This window comes from Cannabis sativa, chromosome 3 (assembly GCF_029168945.1).
Source record: "Cannabis sativa cultivar Pink pepper isolate KNU-18-1 chromosome 3, ASM2916894v1, whole genome shotgun sequence".
Lineage (NCBI taxonomy): Eukaryota > Viridiplantae > Streptophyta > Magnoliopsida > Rosales > Cannabaceae > Cannabis > Cannabis sativa.
Window position 1 is genome coordinate 34520904 of NC_083603.1, and position 20206 is coordinate 34541109.

Sequence of the window (20206 nt, forward strand, 5' to 3'; positions counted from 1 at the left end):
TTCTCCTCTTGGTGGTAAAATTAAAAATAAAACTAAAAATAAGCACAATCATATAAGGTAAATACTAATTACAGCCCATTTCATCTTTTTTTTTTTAAGCCCAAGCCCAAAAATCTCTAAGCCAACACAATCAATCTTCTTTTATATTATCTTTTCTAGATATTTTATCTATATTTTCTTTTTTAAAAAATAAATAAAAAAATTATTAATATTCTCCCAAGAGATAAGTTTGTTAGAGAGATATGTGGCTAAGATGATTTTTTTAATTTAAAAAGAGATTATTAATATTTAAAAGATTGTTTATTTAAAAGATTGTTTAATTTTTTGAGTTTAATTATTGGGTTTATTTTTTAACGGGAGATCAAACCTAATCGTTAAATTTAATAGAATATTCTTTTATTTTTAAGTATATTCTGTTAAACCAAGAATGTTAAACCAAGAAATGCCGTTAGATAGGCACTTTTAATATATAAAGATATATATACATACATAAATTATCACTAAAAAATAATACAACCGCACGCAAATAACAGTTTATTTTCTAGTTATCCTAATAAACAAATAAATAAACAATTGTGTGATGATAATCTCATTTAAGAGATCAGCTAATAAATAAAATTAAATTAAATTAAATTATGCACTATAAAAACTGGTAGTAGTATACTGTACATGACCGCATTTCAGTGATTTTTACTCTCTCCTGTATCATATTTCTAAATACTTGAGAACTATCAAGAACATCTATAAAATTTGATGTATCTGAGCTTTGCAAACATAGCAAATAAAAGACAAACTTCAGTGTCATTGACTGATTTCCTGGCAAAGAAAACTGAATGGCCTATACAAGTATCTACAAAATATTTTATCTTCATCTTTTTACGAAGTCTAATGTGACGAAGAGCAGTCAGGAATCGCTGAGTCAGTCTTGATCACTCGGGTGTTGTAAGAACCACAACTCCCACACTTGTGATATAGCCAGTGAAATCGTGTGCTGCCCTTTCGATCACAGTCGTTACACAGAATATCCTGATGAAATAATGCAGCATAAACTTAAACACTAGTTAGTAGTTACTAGACAAGTGAAGCAATGAATTTATCAATGTAGAGGAGAAAGTTTGTTCCATTGGAATTTATATAACATATATTTCAATCAAACCAATAAAATAAACAAATAACAAATCTTTATGCATGCCAAACACACCAGATAAAGCCAAGGCTGTAAGGCTTTATTATTATTATACAAACAAAATACATCGGTTATCATATATGCAAAGGACTATCAATTATCAGAAAGAACTATCGAAATCAAACAATTATCAGCATGTACCTGACAACGGTTCCTGTATTCCTCTGGAAGTTCCTCAGCAGCCAGCAAAGCATCAAGCATGCCAAAATACACCTGAAGACATGGGAAGAAAAATGAGAAATTGACTGCGTCGTCAACTTTCATGCAGCAGATAAAATAGTTATTAGGGTTGCTAACAGAAATTAAGAGATGAAGGGAGATAATTCTCTTACAGCCATATCTCCTAAAGATTTACTGCAAATTGGACAGGTATAGTGACTGCAAGTGTACGCCTGACAGATATTGAGAAAATATGAGATCAAAATCTCAATGTAAAAGAGGTTATAAAGAACACTGTATCTTTCTTTCATATATTTTCTTAAAAGTTTAGAAATTTAAAAAGGATGACAAAAAATAAACAGTACAAAAGTTGTATGAACCTGAAAGCAAGCAGAATGCATATAATGGCCACAAGGTAGAGCTCTAACTGCTGCACTTGATGTGAAAAGAAAATCACAACAGATGGGGCAGTTTGTTTCCAAACTTTTCTCAAGGCATTTGTGATTCACTAACTTAATGCCAAGGCAACAGTTGCATGTCATGCAATGAAAATAATCGATGCCAAGACCCTTCCCGACGCGGCATAGATTGCAATATGGGCAATGATAGACAGTCCTGAAGCAAACAAAAAAGAACAAACAACTTACTGAGTGCAAAATTGTAAGGCTGTAGAGAAGAAGTAAACCATACCATGCATCTTAGCTCTGTTTTCTACTAGAGCTATAATTACAAAGTAAAAGAGGTTCGATGTGCTAAGTCACAATAAATTTAATTTTCCTGTATTACATAAATAATAGTGTCACTCCCTGTTTGTCTTATTCATATATATTTTCAAGCCTACATTTATATTAATTTTGAGGCATGGAAACAAGTTATTTCGTTGGATGAGGAATAAGAGACCTGTGCGCATACTTGTTGGAAAGTTTAGGCAACAAAATTTAAACACAAAGGAAGTGTGCAACATGAAATTTGATGGACACACAAGAACAGCATTATGCAGTACCACAAATTGAAGCTGAAATTATGATTCTATACAGACATATTGTCCAAACAAACACAACAAACAGCACATACCTATTAAAAACAAAAGAAATAAAAAAAACGGTGACTAAAAGTAAGGTTTTCTTGTATCTTCATCACCCGATTACATCTTCGACTAAAAGTAAGGTTTTCTTATATCTTCATCACACGATTACATCTGTGACTAAAAGTAAGGTTTCCTTATATCTTCATTAAACGATTACATCTCTGCTCAGCTCTAGTGAAAAATAATAATAATAATCTATTTAAAACATAACCTTAGAATTTCCAGTGGAGTTTTTTATTTATTTATTTATTTTTTGTATGGCAGCAAAACTCTACCTAATCTCCTTCCTCCGACCTTACTTCAAACTCTTTACCTTACCTGCTTTTTCCAATACTTGATTAGGCATGAAATATACTAAACTTAGGGCGAGATTTTCACCAATTAAATTTTGACTTCTTGTAAAGAGTGGCAATACAATTCACAAAATGCAAGCATCCCACATAAGAACATAAAATGTCGTATTCAAGTTATCATATCTATAAGACTTCTTATCATCCTTTTTTCAAACATTAAATTGATCCTCAGTAGGTCCTACTCTTTAACCTTTAAGATAACCAATGTAGTTTCAAGCCAAGTAGGGTAGTTTCACAGGCCACAAATATAATTTTTTGAGTCAAGTAAAACAAGTTGTCACAACTTGCAAGATGGTAATAAGTAATTTATATATATACAATTATATATACACATAGTATTATATGTACACATAGTATTAGAATTAGCTGAACAACTAATTCTAATTATTGATAACTCCCAAATAAAAGTAGACTCCCCTACCTTTCATCATCAAAAAATTTGCAAATGGTACAGTAATATTTTGCCATAGAGAGCCCATTGCAAGAGGGTGTTGTACATGTAGGTCCAACCGGTTGAATCTTCAGGCAGCCCATGCACATCATTTCTGTCGTCAATTTCCTAAATTGTTTGAGAAAAAAAAAAAGTCAGAATATAATGGCTCACATAAAATGAAAGCACTTGTACTAAAAATTACCTATCCATAGAGTGATCGCTCACGTTGTCATGGCAAAATCTACAAGTGAATAACTTGCCACAGCAAGCAGAACGAAGCTTGCAGTTTCTTTTGTAGTGCTCACACCCAAACTCTTTTTTCTCTGGATCTCCTCGAAATGAGGGTGAGCGTCCAGCAACATCTTCACAACTTGAAGTTTCTCCTGCTACGGTTTTGGGTAACTTCTGCTGAGCTGCTATCCAGCGGCTAAACAAAAGCAGTAAGTATTGGTTTAGGAGTTGTGACTTGCAGATGAAACCATTGTCATATCAAAGCTTGAAAAATCTACCCTGTATACTAACCTAGTCATAAGATTCTGTACAAGATACGCTTTTCTCCTTGGATCAAGAGTCAAATCACGATAAACCTTCCTAATCTCTGCCTCGAGCTCATTTTGATTCATTCGGAAAATATCTTTCCAACCAGGCTTGAACATTTGATCACTCTGGTCCAAGCTTTCCTGATATTCCAAACCTAGCGAGAAAAGAGTGAATTTGGAATAAGCTCAAAATTGTTTCAAATATCATATCCACAAACAAATTACAAAAATCTTTACCACATGAAGAAGAATAATAATAAATTATCAAATCATAGTATGCTTGCATTTTGTATGGGAATTGCAGTACAATACAAAGGGTACTGTAGAAATAATAGATAGCACATGTTTTATTGTAAATACCTAAAGTGGGTTGTACAGCTACGTTTAGGTAGTAAAATTTTTTTTTGATCAAGAAGGAACAACTTCATTAATCAACAAGCAATTACAAACAATGCCCAGCTGAGGAGGAAAAAACCAGCTACAAACTCAACTATTTTTTACAAAATAAATGCTCTATGAAGTTCCTCTTATGTCTATTCAGGCTCCCTCTCTAAGCTATTGTTAATCTATAAAACATGATTTTTTTAATATCCTGTACAATGCTTGTGATTGTGCTCGAGTAACCATTGAAAACACAATTATTTCTGTTTAACCACAGCCTGTAAATCGTGGCTGCCATGACAGCAGTAAAAATTCTGGAATTCTTGCTTTTGCTGCTGATCACCAACCAGTTTTTCCAAGCCTGAAACTCCTTCGGCCAGCCCCCAACTCCCAGCCACTTTTACACCTGATCTGCCACCTAATGGGAGAGTTTACACTCAAAGAAAAGATGCTGATTTGATTCAGCAACTTCAGCACAAACCGGGCACTCTATGTTGTCCAGCAAGACCCGAAATTGAAGCATTTTATTCCTTGTTAACAGCTGATCATTTACAGCTTGCCACAAGATAAACCGATGCTTCGGGACATTAATCGAACTCCAAACACTCTTGCTGTAAATGAACGGAACCTGGGACAATTTACTGTTGTACAAAAGTTGTGGTTTGAACTTACCCGATGCCCCTGCAATTTGTATGTCCATGCTGTCAAAATTGTCTCTCACATGGCAAAGCTTCCGCCAATACCAACTCGAGTCAAGCTTTAAAACATAGGTCCATATAGAAGAGTTCTTTAGATATATATTGTTGATCCATTTCACCCAAAGAGAATCCCTTTTGTTTGAAATGGCCCAAATATATTTCGCAAGAACCGCTTGATTCCATTTGGCACCATCCTTGAACCCCAAACCACCCAAGTTCTTCGGAAGACAAACCTTTTCCCAACTAGCCACATGAAGCTTACTCCTATTTCCATCCCAACCCCAAAGAAAACCTCTGCAAAGTTTTTCAATCTCCTTAGTTATACTTTGAGGGAGAATAAAGATGCTCATCCAGTAGTTACGGAGTCTAAGTAAAACAGAATGAATACGTTGCGATCTTCCTGCAAAGGACAGATGTCTACTCGCCCAACTATGGAGTCTTTGCTTGATTTTCTTTAGGATCACATCACAGTCTTCCACTTTCCATTTTGTTGGTCTCAACGGGATTCCCAAGTATTTTAATGGAAATTTGCCTTCAAAAAGGTTTATCTCTCTCAGGATTTCATGTTTGGCCTTACTTTCAACCCCTCCCAAGTAAATTTGGGACTTGTTGGTGTTGATAGCTAGGCCTGATGTGGCATAAAATTCATTCATGATATCCTTGAGAATATGAATCGACTAAATATTACCCTTACTAAACAAGATCAAGTCATCAGCATAGCAGAGATTTACAATTTTGAGACTTTTGCATAAGGGGTGATACCTGAAACTGGTCTTACTGGCTGCCATGGAGAATCTCCTGGTTAGATACTCCATTATCAAAACAAAGAGGAGGGGAGAGAGGGGGTCCCCTTGCCTTAGACCCTTTTTGCCTTGGAAGTTGTCTTGCACTCTTCCATTCATAAGAATAGAATAAGAAGTGGCTCTCAAACAAGTCATTATCCAGCTTATGAATCTGGCTGGCATCCTAAATGCATTGAGTAAAGCCTCTAAAAGATCCCAATTCACTGCATCATAGGCTTTACTAATGTCAACTTTGATGATGCACCTTTGGGAGATGTTTTTCCTGTTGTAATTCTTCAAAAGGTCTTGAAGAATCATAATGTTGTGAGCTATTGATCTCCCTTGAATGAACGCTCCTTGATTTTCATTCACTATGGTTGGAAGGACTTGGGCTAATCTTGAACAAAGAAGCTTCGAAATACACTTATAGATTGTTGAACAACAAGCAATCGGCCTGTAGTCTATAGCTTTTGAGGGGGAGTCAACCTTCGGGATAAGCGTTAGCATTGTGGCATGAAGATCCCTTGGCATACTTCCTGTTTGGAAGAAGCTTTCCACTGCTTTAGTAAAATCTTCTCCCAATTCTGGCCACATTTTCTTGAAAAATCCTGCTCCAAAACCATCCGGGCCTGGCGATTTTGAATCAGGAATGCTGAAGAAAGCCTTCTTTATCTCCTTGCTTGTGAACAGCTTTATCATTCTTATTTGTTGCTCTATATTGAGACAATTCCCCTGATTCATACAGTCTAGCCTGAGAGTCATTGTTGGCCTTTCACTAGTCCCCATGTAGCTACGAAAGTGATTACAAAGTGGTTGACCACTTCAGGAAACTTGTCAATGACTTCCCCTTGCTCATTTGCATAAGCAACTATGCTGTTCTCCATTTTCCTTTTTTTCAAGAAGGCATGGAAAAAAGCATTGTTCTCATCCCCCTTACAAAGCCAATCAACCTTGCTTCTTTGCCTCAAAAAGCTATGATACATTTTCTCATGCTTATTGAAGTTGACAGCCGCCTCTTTCTCTTTCTTTTGCAACAACTAATCATGCGGGTTAACTTGGGTGTCCATTCTGGCTTCCATGTACCTATCTTTAGCTTCCTGACAAGTCTTTCCAATATCTCCTATGACCTCCTAATTGAACTTTTTTAGCTTGTGTTTCAGTCGCATGAGCTTCAAAAAAAGACCTTTCATACCAACTGCTTGAACTGGCCGAGTCCAATCTTCTATCACAACTTTCTTAAACTCTGGATGATCTGCCCAGAAATTAAAGAACTGGAAAGGTTTCCTACCTATATTCTCATCCACCCTCATCGATATAACACACACAATGATCATAAACTACTTCCCAGCGATAGTGAGCTTTTGTCATTAGAAAACTGTCTACCCAATCTTCATTTACAAAGGAATGATCAATCTTCGAGTAGATCCGCTTGTTCCCTTATTGATTATTCGTCCAAGTGAACCTAGAACCTGTTTTAATAAGAGGCACAAGATGACTTCTAGCAAGCCAGTTAGTAGCATCTTCAATATCTCCCAAAGTTACCAAATTACCTCCCTTCCTATCATCTAACTCGAAAAAAGCATTGAAGTCTCCTGTAACGAGCCAAGAATTAGCGGGAAGATGCACCCCCATAAGATCAGCCCATAAACTCTTCCTATCCTCTGCTGTATTATACCCATAGACAAAGCTTATACTCATAGCACTACTTTGGCCTGCCATTTTGACATAACAATAAACATATTGAGGATCTTCTTTAATGACAATAACTCGAGCATAGTTTTTCCTCCACATTATTAGAATACGATTCTCAATTGTAGGACTAGTAAAATATCCCCAATTAGAAAATTTCCTATCTATCATTTCCTTTATTCTGTCATCCTTTAACTTTGTTTCAAGCAAACCACAAACTCCTATTTTATTCAGTTGACAAAACTCATACGCAGCATCTTGTTTCTCTTTTTTATTGATGCCTCTCACATTCCAACAAGCTATGTTTGTATTATCCATGAGCAAACAAGGTCTGGTTTGAGTTACTTACCCCCACCTCTTCCATCTGCTCCTCTCTAGGGACTGCCAACTCCTCCTTTTGCTCATCCTCCAAGTCACATCCCTGCTCGTTTAAAATCGTAAATGAGTTGCTGGTGATTTCTACAGCCTCAGCCCCCTTATCTTCTTGCAAATTCAGAGATCTCATGGCAGCTTTTTTCATTGGGATAACCCAATTCTGTTGTTCGAACTTGCCTTGAACCTCCCCCACCGTTTTCTGGTCTTGCTGCTTTTTGTGCGCTTGCTGGTTTTTCCCATCTTTCCTTTCCTTTCTCAATTCATAGCTTGTGTGTCCAAACTTTAAGCAACTAGCACATTTTGCAGGCAGCCATTCATACTCAATGGATTGATCTTGTAATTGTCCAAACTCATCTATGTAAGGGGTGAATTTTGGAGGAGCATCCGTGATCTCCATTTCCACCAAAACTCGAGCAAATTGGATACGAGTTCGATCCTTTGTATGTTGGTCCACTATAATTGGTTTTCCAATTGTGCTAACAAGAGCACTCAAGCTTTTGTTCCCCTAATATTGAAGACCTAGATCATGTAATCTTATCCAAATAGGAACCGAATGAACAAGATTTAAAGATTTCAGATCAACAGACCAGGGTCGAATTATTACCGGTTTCCTGTCGAATTGGATCACTCCTGCCTCCACTGCTTGGTCTCGAGTTGCCTCATCGTTAAACCTCACCAAGATAAGTCCCATGTTCATCTTTGCCACTTGCTGGATGCCCAAATGGCCCCAAACTCTTTTAATGTAACCTTCAAAAACTGTTACCAGTGGATTAGCACCCAAAACTTTACATACAATTGCTGATTTCCAGTTCTCCTCCTGCTCTTGTACTTCCTCCAAATCCACTTGAGCTATCTTAATCCCATCTCTAATTTGAGGTTCTGTAAATAGCAGTTTTTGATCCCTAGTGATCTTCTAGTCCCGAATGAAAGATTCCCAATTCTTCTTAGCTGAATTTCGATATGTCTCCGCCAATTGTTCCTGCTTTGCTTCGACTTCCTCCCCCCAACTCTTGCCTTGTCTTCCAGTTGTGAAATCGTGTGTCTCTGCACTGTCTTCCCCTGTAACAATTGTCTCATGATCTACAATTAGGTCGTGCGCCACCATATCTGCTATGAGATTCAGACCTTCATTTTATTCCGATGCCTGAACTTCTTCATTTTCCTCGTCAACCTCCACTTCCTCAACCACCGGAGCCCTAATGACTGGCTTGCGCCCCACTTTTTTCCTCTTCGCCATGGGAGAGAGAAAGCAAGGGAACGAAGCTTCTCTTGGTGAGTAGGTATTTAATTAATACTATACATATTTAGGTTGTAAAATTTATTTCCTATTTCATTTTCAGTTTTCTAATCATTTGTATTCAGCATATATATATAGGTCGTTCTCTTCATCAATAAAATTAGATTAGAAGTATTGTTCACCAAAAAAAATAAAAAATTACATAAAGTTGTAGTAGTCTAAAAATTGGAAAATTTTCCAATTAATTTCTGCCCTTCTAAAAAAAATAGGATTTTGCACTCACTCAACCTTAGAAAATCATTTTTAAGGTGATCTTCTACTCTCACCTCCTACACAGGAAGCCTGCTACACCCCGTTCTCCGGCCAATCTCCCACGCATGTGGCGCGTGTACGCATGTGGCGCGTGTACGCACGTGCAACACCCCGACAACGAGTGAGATTTTTCAGTGATGTCCTCCTCGACACTCCCTACTTCATCTATGATTTTATTTTTTGAAAAAGAGAAAGGGACTTCTTGTCTTAGACAGGACCCTCACAATTATGTATTGAAAGTCCTCACTTGTGGCGGAGGAATACCTTAGTTACAAAAACGCTCAGAAACAAAAGTTAGCACTCAGCAATGCTTAAAAAAATTGCTAGTCAACCAAAATACTGGTAATACATTACTAATCTCCATTCTCTACAGAAATCTACATAGGAAAAATCCTAGAAAAGTTTGGTCTTAAAAACCCAAATAGCTGTCCAAAACTTAACTTTCTCCCACACAGCCGCTTCTAGCTTGCCACCCCATCAGGTGCAGAGGATGTGACAAGATATACCAACAAATCATCATCCTCCCCCTGACGCGTAGGAGTAGGTGAAAATGACAAATAAGGTATGTGTTCCACAAAGGTAACATTAATACAAACAAAATATTTGTTGAGATCACGACAATAACACCTATACCTTTTTTGAAGATGAGAATAACCAAGAAAGACACTTTAATATCTTAGGGTCTAATTTGGTGACATGTGGACAGACATCGCGACCAAAACAAACACTATTAAATACCCGAGGAGCAACTGAAAACAATAACTTACTAGGAAAAAGAATCTTAAATGGGGTCTCACCTTTAAGTACAGAGGATGACATGCGATTAATAAAAAAAACATGTTGTAGAAACTGCATCGACCCAAAAAGGTTTATGAACTTTCATTTGAAACAAGAGGGCACGTGCAGTTTCAAGATGTCTGTTTTTATGTTCTGCTACAACATTTTGAGGTGCAGTATCAACATAAGAAGTTTCATGAAGCATGCCATTAGAGGTCATGAAAGATTAAAATTGAACAGAGGTGTACTCTTTGGCATCATCACTTTGCAAAGTACGAACAGACAAATTAAATTGATTTTGAATCTCAGCACAAAATATTAAAACAACTCAGAACGATTTTTCATTAAATATAACCAAGTTACACAAAAATAATTATCTACAAAAGTAACAAAATACCTAAATCCAAGTTGAGACAAAATAGAAGAAGAACCCCAAACATCTAAATGAACAAACTCAAAAGGAACACTAGCATGTTTATTGACTCAAGGACTCAAACTAACACGATGATGTTTGGCAAAACTGACATGACTCACAATCTAATGAAGATATCTTACTATACTGGGGATAGAGTTTCTTAAGCAGAGAAAGGGATGGATGGCCCAAACAATAATGAGCCTCAAAAGCGAAAGCAACACTCAAACAAGCAATAGAGGCTAGTAGAAGTGGATCAAGAACATGCAGACCGCCAGATTCATGTCCTTTACCAATAATCTTCTTCGTCATAAGATCTTGAAACAAACAATGGTCGGGAAAGAATGAGATTGAAAAATTTAGATTACAAGTGAGTTGACTAACAAAAAGCAAATTAAAGGACAAATTAGGTAAATGTAAGATTAATGACAAAGTGAGCAAAGGTGTGGGGAGCAATAGTGCCAAATCCAAGATTAGAAGATAGTGATCCATCAGCTAAAGTAACAATAGAAGTGGGACTATGAGACTCAAAAGTTAAAAAAGAGACTTAAATTGCCTGTCATATGGAGAAGGCATGCATTATAATTACCTGAATTACCTATCGCAATATTAGAAGGAGATGAAGACTTAAGTGATTCTTGATACCTCAAGAACTTGGCAAATTCATCAGTAGAAATAAAGACCAATTCTTCAGATGCATCACTAGTGTTTACAATATTAGTTGAGTGTTTTTGTTGATTTTTGAACTGTAACTTCCTACACTCAAACTTGGTGTGACTTGGTTTCTTACAATAGTTGCACATGATGCTCCTAGAATCTGGTGTTCGATTATCAGGTCCTTGTGAATTACTTCCTTTGTATCCACTTGGAGTAGAGTTTTTTCCTAGAGCAAAATTGTTATGACTCATTAAGGTGCTATTAGAGGAGCTGAAGAGGTAGTTTCTGTGCAAAGAATACGAGTAAACACATCTTGTAAAGAGGAGACAGTAGAACTAGAGAGAACTTGTGACTTTGCAGAGTCAAATTCAGATGAGAGTCCTACAAGAAAACTCAAAATAGTCATCTGCTATCGTTGGCGCTGTTGAACCTTCACATCAGGACTAAATGGCAATAACATATTAAGCTCGTCATATGTTTTTTTATATGCCATAAAGTAACTCATAAGAGACTGATCTTGTTTCTCCACACGATAAAAGGTTTCACAAATATCATAAATGCGAGATATGTTGTCTTTGCCAGAATACAAAAACTCCAAGTAATCCACTAGTTCTTTAACCATTCATAATGATTAATCAAACTAATTACCACATTATCGATAGAATTTTGAATTTGAAGGAACAAGCGAGTATCCTCACGGAGCTATATTTCCCTTGAATCGTCTTTTCTTTAGGAGAATCGTCAATCAAGTGATCATCTTTGTCAATACTCCTTAGATACAGTCGAATCATCTTACTCCATTCCAAATGATTCGAACCAATAAATGTATGGTCCGTGATTTTAGACATCACGAGAACCACATCAAAAACAACCACTACTTTCGAATCTAATTTGATCTCTCCCATAATCTTAAAAGCAAAAACAATTAAAAGAGAAAAAGAAAAAAGCGAACACCAAAGAATAAACACCCAAACACAAAGAAGGCAAAAAAAAAATACCAAATTACAACTTAAGATAGATGCGAGTAGGCTTAGAAGAACCAAAAAAAGAACGTCGTCAAAGACACCGTCACACGTGCCTCCAGTGACGGATCCAGAATTTTTGATCTGTGGGGCCTTAATTGTTATAAAAATATTTATTATTTACTTTACATTAAAATTATAACTATTTTGTAGGGGCTTTTTACTATTTTGTTGTATAATTATTTAACTAAATAGAAGATATTTAATTTTTTTTTCACACTAACTTTTTTTTACTGAGGGCTATAGCCCCCACACTCTTATTACTGTGTCCATCTCTGCGTGCCTCCAAGTGTCGGTGCATGGGGATGTGCACAAAAACTTCAGGCGGCACGTGAGCCCCACGCGCAGAGATTCCAGTGACTAGTCTTTGGGGTTTTTGAGATCAGCGGCTGGGTAAAAGTGGGCAGTGAGAATTGAAAAGTACTCCGAAGGGGTTTTTCGAAAAATAACTCCTTAAGAAAAGAAAAACTCCAACTATAAATCCTAATTCTTGTTTTCGAATCTAAAGTGGCTCTGATTCCATGTAAACAATGGTGAAGAGAATTGTACATTTTATTCCATAGAATAATATATATTTATATACAAAGCTAGGAGACTAAATGGGAAACTACTAAATACAAGTTACCTTAATTTTTACAACTAATATACAGCTAATATTCTAACAAGAATAAATAGGAAAGGTCATAATTTTCTTTCTCTAACAATAATAGAATTTGAACTCGTGGACTGAATACAAGTATGATTAGCATGCACATTTATTTAGTAAACTATTATTTTCTATTTGATGCTTAAAATAATATGATGAAACAAATTAACATCGCAAACATAGGAGATACCAATAACAGAATTTAAACTCGTGGACTGAATACAAGTATAATTAGCATGAACATTTATGTAGTAAACTATTATTTTTTATTTGATGCTTAAAATAATATGATGAAACACAAATTAACATTGCAAACATCGGAGATACCATGGTGTGGTATTGCAAGACTGCAATACACTATAGAAAATCCTTCTGGTGATGGCAACAGAAAATATTTACAATTAACAAGACAAGGCCTTTTGCGTCTACTAGAATCATATTCTTTATCTCATAGTCAACTGTTATTGAGATCTAAGCCTATTCTTTCATGTACTAAAGCTGGATTTCTTTCTATTTTTAATTGATAAATGACGTGTAAAGAGGGACTTTTCAAATATCAAACCCAATACTCAATACCACATAAATTCAGAGAATGAACAAGGCCTACACCAAGTAAAAAGTAATGAAAAATCCCAAAACCAAGTCTTAAACATATCTCCTAAACCCATCTCCGGTTAAGAGCATGCAAAAAAATCTCTCCTACATGGAAAATTACTAAGCAATATACAGACCTTTCTGAGGAATGCTAACTTCTGATGAATCAGTGTGTGGAGGTGATTCTGGGCTTCCTTTCCAGCATTCATTGAGCCACTCACTGAACATTGTATTTTTAGTTGCCTGCTTCCAGGTGTCCATCATCTTATTCTGCTCATCTTGAGTAAGTGCGGAAGTGACCCAGGGTAACATTGACTGGAGCACTTCAGCACCTGTAGTCCCAATTATACGACCAACAAGTTTGTCTTGCTCATCCACAGAGAAGTGCTTACCAAATAATGGCCACAGCTCAAGTTCTTCCCTAAATATATGGTGATCCAGTGTCACCTTAATAGATTTGCACATCCCTTGCAACTTAGTAGATAGCTCATTATACTTTCTAGTATAGTCAAGTTTGTTGACTGCAGAATACTCGGTGCTACTTTCACTAGAATCCCCGTTTAATTTTTCCTTCTGCAAGTTTTCATGAAGTTGCGAAAGTTCAGAAAGAACACATGAAATATCTTCAAATAGCTTTTCTTCTTGCTTATGATCTAGTGTGTACGAATGACTGACGTTATGAAGGGCCTCTTTTGATTCCAATGCAGGAAACACTATATCATCCTCAGCATTGCTATGAGCTCTGTATAAACCCCAAAGTAGACGAAACCTCCCAATAAACTGACGTAGGAACGTATCATTACAATCATTAAGCTTTCCAGATTCAACATCCAAATACTCCAAATCTTTGCGTATGGCTTTATGAAACTTAAAAATAGTATCAATTGGTCGTTCACCACGGCCAAAATCAATAGAGCTATTATCAGTTTCCCATACAAAAAGACTGGAATCAAGAGATGGGGCAGAACAACTAAAAGACAAGGAACGCAAAGACTTAGCCACAAACAGAGAATTTAAACCCAGATTATTGCTATTTACTCCCAATCCTGGGACACGACAAGATTGATCGCTACAACACTGTTTATGGTCATTTACAGCCTCTGAAGTGTTTGTGGATTCACTATTTTTCCTTGATTTAGTTGCATTTCTTTTGACTGGCCTTTTATCGACATTTTGAGCAGAATTCAAGAAATCTTTAGCAGTCAATGTAGATGCACATGGGCAAACTGATGGAGTAAGATCCTCTTCAATATCACTTAGCCTTGTTACTGGACAACAACCAATGGCTCTTGAAGACAAGCATAGACCTTGGTTACGAGCCTTACAAGCCCAGCCAGAGAAAAGTGTTACCAAAGCAGAATCTGCAGCTGGAGCTGGAGCACAGAACCATATATTGTCACAAACAAAAAAAATAAATAAATGACAGAAAATTCCACAAATAGTAATAGTCTTTCAGCAAGTGACGAAATAAAGCATATAATATACCTGCCAATTGAATGTTCCTAAGAAAGTTTTGTATGTCCTCCTCAGTCAATGATTCTACCAGCCATGGCAATACGCGCTCAATTAATTTTAACGGCATCATGCATAGACTTTGATACAAAAGCTGGCGTTGCTTCTTCAAGCTGAAGTGCTTTCTTGCAAGTGGAAGAACCTAGATAAGCTAAACAGTTAGCAGATTCTTTTTCAGAAATAAAAATAAATAAACATTAGTTGTAGTAACTAAAAATAGAGATAGTGCAGCTTTAATATTAATTCAAGTAAAATGGTAAGATAATAATGTCATTTATATTAATTCAAGTAAAATGGTAAGATAATAATGTCATTTATAACTTCCACGTTACATGATATTCTTCTAATATTCCACCCACACACACACAGAAGAAAACAATAAGCTCTCTCTGCACAGCACTACATCTCTCCCCTCACCCTTAACTCTTTCTTTAAGTTCTCTGTCATGAATAGTATTATTGTAGAGAATGACTAATGAAAGGTCACCTGCACTTCTTCATTACTGAAATGTCTTTGTATGGTTTCCATTATTTGATCAGCATGTGAGCACAATTTTGCATAAAATTGAGCTTCCGAAGTAGAGACTGCCCCTGCATTTTGAATAGTTTCAATTAAACATCTGAACTCATTAAACTGACTTTCTTCTTCAGCATGCTCCTGGAAGAAAGAAAATTCTCCGTCTACTGCTGGAAATATGACCTTGTCCTCAGCTATACTGTGACCAGAAAAGAATAAATACTCGAATTAAGAAAAGAGATGGAAAAATAGTTATCTAATATTGATCTGAACAAAAATAAGATATTTTTATAATAGGGAATAAGATTAAATATTTTTCTGCAGTGACAAGACCTATTAGGGGAAACAGATAAGGGTTATGGAACCAAAAATAAAATAAACACTAAAGTTGGAGCCAAAACCCAATGCATTATTATTACTTTTTGAATGGACATGACATAATTCATGATATTGATTGTGTACAGAAGAATGAGCACAGACAACACCACCACGTAGTAGCTTGAAGACTGAATAAGGAAAAGCTAAAACAATTCCATATGTGGAGTGTATTCAGATGACACCAAATTCAAATAATCCACCCAACAAAAACATTAACATTGATTGAAAATAAATAAATAAATAAATAAACTAAGCTGTTAAGAGAAATGAATTTTGTATAAGAAATGGAAGTCTATCATGATGATTGCAATACAGGGTACCTGTGAAAGATGCAAACTTCGGCAATGAATTGCAGTCTATCATTGAAAGCTGATAAATTGGTAAAGTTTCCAGAACATTGTATCTTCCTTGCCTCCTTGGCTATCTCATTCAACTCCCTCTTAATAGCCTTATGCCAGAGCAATATTTCATTTATTGGATGCATCCCACTGGTATCAGAAACATCCATGCTTTTCCTTTTTCCAGTCCTGCACACACATGCACAGTCCACTTCATCTATTCTATCACCGAACTTTTTAGAACCAGAATCACTACAACATTGAATTTGAGAATCATCAAGATGTTTATTAATCATGCTATTGCTGGTTCGCCCTTCCATCCAGGTAAAAATGACCTTCATGAAGCAAGAAGTTCAGTTAGATATGTACTGGGAAAAACTTGTGCCGAAAGAGTTACAACAATTAGACCAAAACTAACCTGTTGCAGAAGCTTTTCCTCTGGTACTATCTCTTTTAAACATTTCTGCAGGTCCTCATATTCGTCAGGGGAAATAGATGATGAAAGCCAAGGAAGGAATTCAGCCATCATATTTACAGGAATACTGCACAAAAATTGCCAGACTAAAGATGCCTGCTCTTCCAGTGAAAACTTTTCAATAAGCAAAGGAAAGACCTGGATATTCAAAGAAATGAATTTAAGGTACCTTTGAAGAAAGTAATTTGCAAACTTAACAGGTCAGTGCTATGTGTAATATAATGAAATAGAACATACCCAAATAATTTAATCTAAACGTTCGAAATGTCTATCTATATTTAACACTAACAAACACTTCCTCCTCAATCCACACCTCCAACTAAAACCTCCATTTGCTTCCACACCAAAAGTAATTCTATTAAGAAAGCGGGCTACAGTAGCAATAGCAAAGAATAAATAAATCACACTAGGTAACATTACGGTTTAACTAAATCAAAAAATCAGCTAAGTAAAGCTGGACCAAAGAGCACATGAAGTAAAAAAAAACCCTATCACACATAAAACGTAAATGTGTAATATAGTCATTACATCATCTTTGGAATATTTTATTTAGCTGCAATTAAAAATAATATATTATAAGGTGCTTTTATAATGCACCTCCTTAAAAGGAATGCACCGATGCACTGTTATCTGTTTTGGTATTTGAAATAATTTTTTTTTCATGATCACATCCTTATAGTTATTTAAGATATTCAATAATTTTTTGATAAATTTAGAATAATTTACAATATAGAAAGCAGTGTTCGAACAATCTATTTCACATGCGTATAAAATAAAATAGTCATATGTGCAACACACTGTTTGAACTCCGTTTAAATTTTTGCAGGATGTCTTAAATAATTATAACGTACATAACTATAAAAAAAAAATTGACTAAAAAATTATTTCAGATACCAAAACAGATAGGAATGCATCAGTACATCCCTTTTAAGGGGGTGCATTGTTGAATTTTCCTATCTTATATATCTCTAAAGAAAATATAGGGGGTGCTTCTACAATGAACCCTTAAAAGGGTTCAGTAATGCACCCCCTATCTATTTCGGCATTCAGGAGAATTTTTTTCATAATCGTCTACGTAGTAGTTATTTAAAATATTTTGCAAAATTTTAAAAAATTCAGAAAAATTTAACATGCCGAAAACAGGGTCTAAAATTTCACGAGTGATTCTTTTATTTTATACAGGTGTGAAATAGACTATTTGAACCCTATTTTCAACGTATTAAACTTTTTCGAATTTCTCAAATTTTTACAGAATGTCGTAAATAACTATAACATAGACAATCATGAAAAACAGTTAGACTACAACATGCCGAAACAGAAAAGGGTGCATCGGTGCACTCCTTTTAGGGGTGCATTGTAGAATTTTTCAAAAAAATATATTATATATATATATATACACACATAAAAGAAAATTCTACAATGCACACTCGTAAAAGGGTACATTAATGCACCTCTATCTGTTTTATTCAGAAAATTTTTAGTCAATGTTTTTTATTGTTATATACATTACACTTATTTAAGCTATCCTGCAAAATTTTCAGAAATTCAAAATAATTTTGTGTACGTTAGACAATTTTTTAGTTGATATTTTTTTCATGGTTGTAAATTATTCAAAATTTTCTAAAATTTTGCTTGATGTCTTAAATAATTATAACATACACGAATATGAAAAGAAATAAACTAAAAAATTCTTCAGGAATATTGAAACAGATATAGATTTTAGTGAATTTAATAGTTCGTATTCTATATTTAACATAAAGTCCAATATGATTTATGAGTTTCTCAACAGGCCTTCTGAATAAGTAGATGAGAAGAAAAATATTTAGAGCTAAAGAAGCACCTGCTCCTCTTCCTTAGCCATGTGCTGGCTAACTGATGTTTGTAGGGCTCCTGTACAAGATGCTAACTCCCTTGGGAAATTTTCATCATTTTTCCTTGTTGAACTTAGAAGCTCAAATAGGTTATCAAAAAGATTTGTTTCACCCTTATGTTCAAGGGAGTATGTCTGTGCTACATTCTTCACACGATTATCGAGAGCCGGAAAAATTACCTGCAGTAGGAAACTTTATTCTGTTAGTGTCATTATCTCTGAAATGCCATAAAAATATGGACAACCAAAAGCATCACATCGAATAGCTACTATGAGGGAAGATTTACATGCAACATTGATAGATAAAGAGGGAAAGTAATGCGTGTTTTTCTGTTCTTTCTTCTGCTAAACCCTAAAATCGTAAGGAACTCTTTTTTGTCCAAAAGAGTTGCTGCTACAACAAAACTTCTTAGCATGGCACTTAGATTCACATCTAAATTCCATAGAACATTTCATAGTCATCCACAGACCAAGATCCTTGGAAAACCTCATCTTGGGGATTTCCTTCATGCTTTCACCTTATAAAAGAATTTCCTATTTCGATTGTAGCATGTAAGTGTTCGTGATATTTCGAAATTAATTCCACAAATAGACGCAATAAGAGGCAGAAATGAAAATGGCTAAATTTGGAAGATACTGAAATACAATGATCAACGTTTATTTCATTACATTCCCTATACTATCGATTTCATCTCAGCTCGGAGAATAGATAAACGAAATAAAATTTCCATAAAATCTCTCAAGAGACTAAAATGAGAGTATAATCTTATGCAACGAACGCGCACAGGCACAAACTTCCAATTCTTTGTTGCATTAACCAAAAATAAAAAGTTCAAAAGGCTAATTAAAATTCCTTTCGCCAAATTCTCAAGAAAACCAAACGCACCACAATATGGAAACTAACCAAAGTTTGAGAAAATATTCAAAAATATATGTAAGGATATATAAATATAATGAGACCTCATCTTCAGCATTGGAGTGGTGCTTGTAAATCGACCTAAGGAAATGGTAGCGCTCGAGCAAGGGACCAATATCAGTGCGGGTTCCGGTAGCAAAAGCCATGGCCAATCGGTGAAGCCCATCGAGCTCTTTACGAATTGCTTTGTGAAACAGCAAGAAAATCAAGAGGGGAGACTTGTGTTCCTCTGAGTTCTTTAAACAAGAATTAATGGAAGATTCAACCTTGCTTAGTGAATTTGAAAGCACCGCAACACCTCCTCCTCCATCCCTGTGCTGCAGCCCAGTTAACGGCGTAGCCATATTTCTATGTCTCTTTCCAGGACTTTCTTTAATTATCCCAGAAAATATCTCCGTAGCTCTATCTCTCTTCGCTGTTGTGTTGGCTTGGCTATATGTTTCTCTCTCTAAATCAAAAAAATTACATGTAAAGAAGAAAAAAAAAAAAATTGTATCTCTCTCTTCAGTTTGGGATTATTCAACGGAGAAGAAGGTGTGAGAGGTTTGGTAAATTACAGTGCGGTCGATAAGGATGCGGCAGAGAAGTACTATATACTTGCCCTCCTGCCACGTGGTAGATGTGCCATGCTGGATACTAACGTCATCAACGGCCAGTCACGTGAGAGGTAGAGGTAGGCACGTGGATCTGTTCCATTGTTGAAAATGAAAACAAATCCTTGCATGCACGACAAAAAAAAAATGGTAAAAACTATTTTCGACGTAAAAGTTACTAATTGAAATTTTTGTTTTGTTAAATGACAAAATAGATTCTATATTTTTTAAAATAGTACAAATAGGACCCTGAATTAATTTTCTATCAA

The 20206-nt window shown here is 35.6% G+C and overlaps 1 protein-coding gene across 1 annotated transcript; it reads right to left on the reverse strand.

Annotated features, from left to right (window-relative positions):
* Positions 1-606: 606 nt before the first annotated feature.
* LOC115708928 (zinc finger protein BRUTUS) lies at positions 607-19911 on the reverse strand. Its single transcript, XM_030636955.2, has 14 exons — positions 19389-19911; positions 18399-18608; positions 16502-16696; positions 16066-16418; positions 15338-15566; positions 14825-14993; positions 13477-14712; positions 3741-3912; positions 3421-3645; positions 3207-3344; positions 1726-1960; positions 1519-1578; positions 1328-1399; positions 607-1026 (listed from the first exon to the last, which is right to left on the reverse strand). Exons 1-14 carry the CDS (start codon positions 19686-19688, stop codon positions 886-888), a joined length of 3735 nt encoding a protein of 1244 aa, XP_030492815.2. The 5' UTR covers positions 19689-19911; the 3' UTR covers positions 607-885.
* Between the last annotated feature and the right edge of the window lie 295 nt (positions 19912-20206).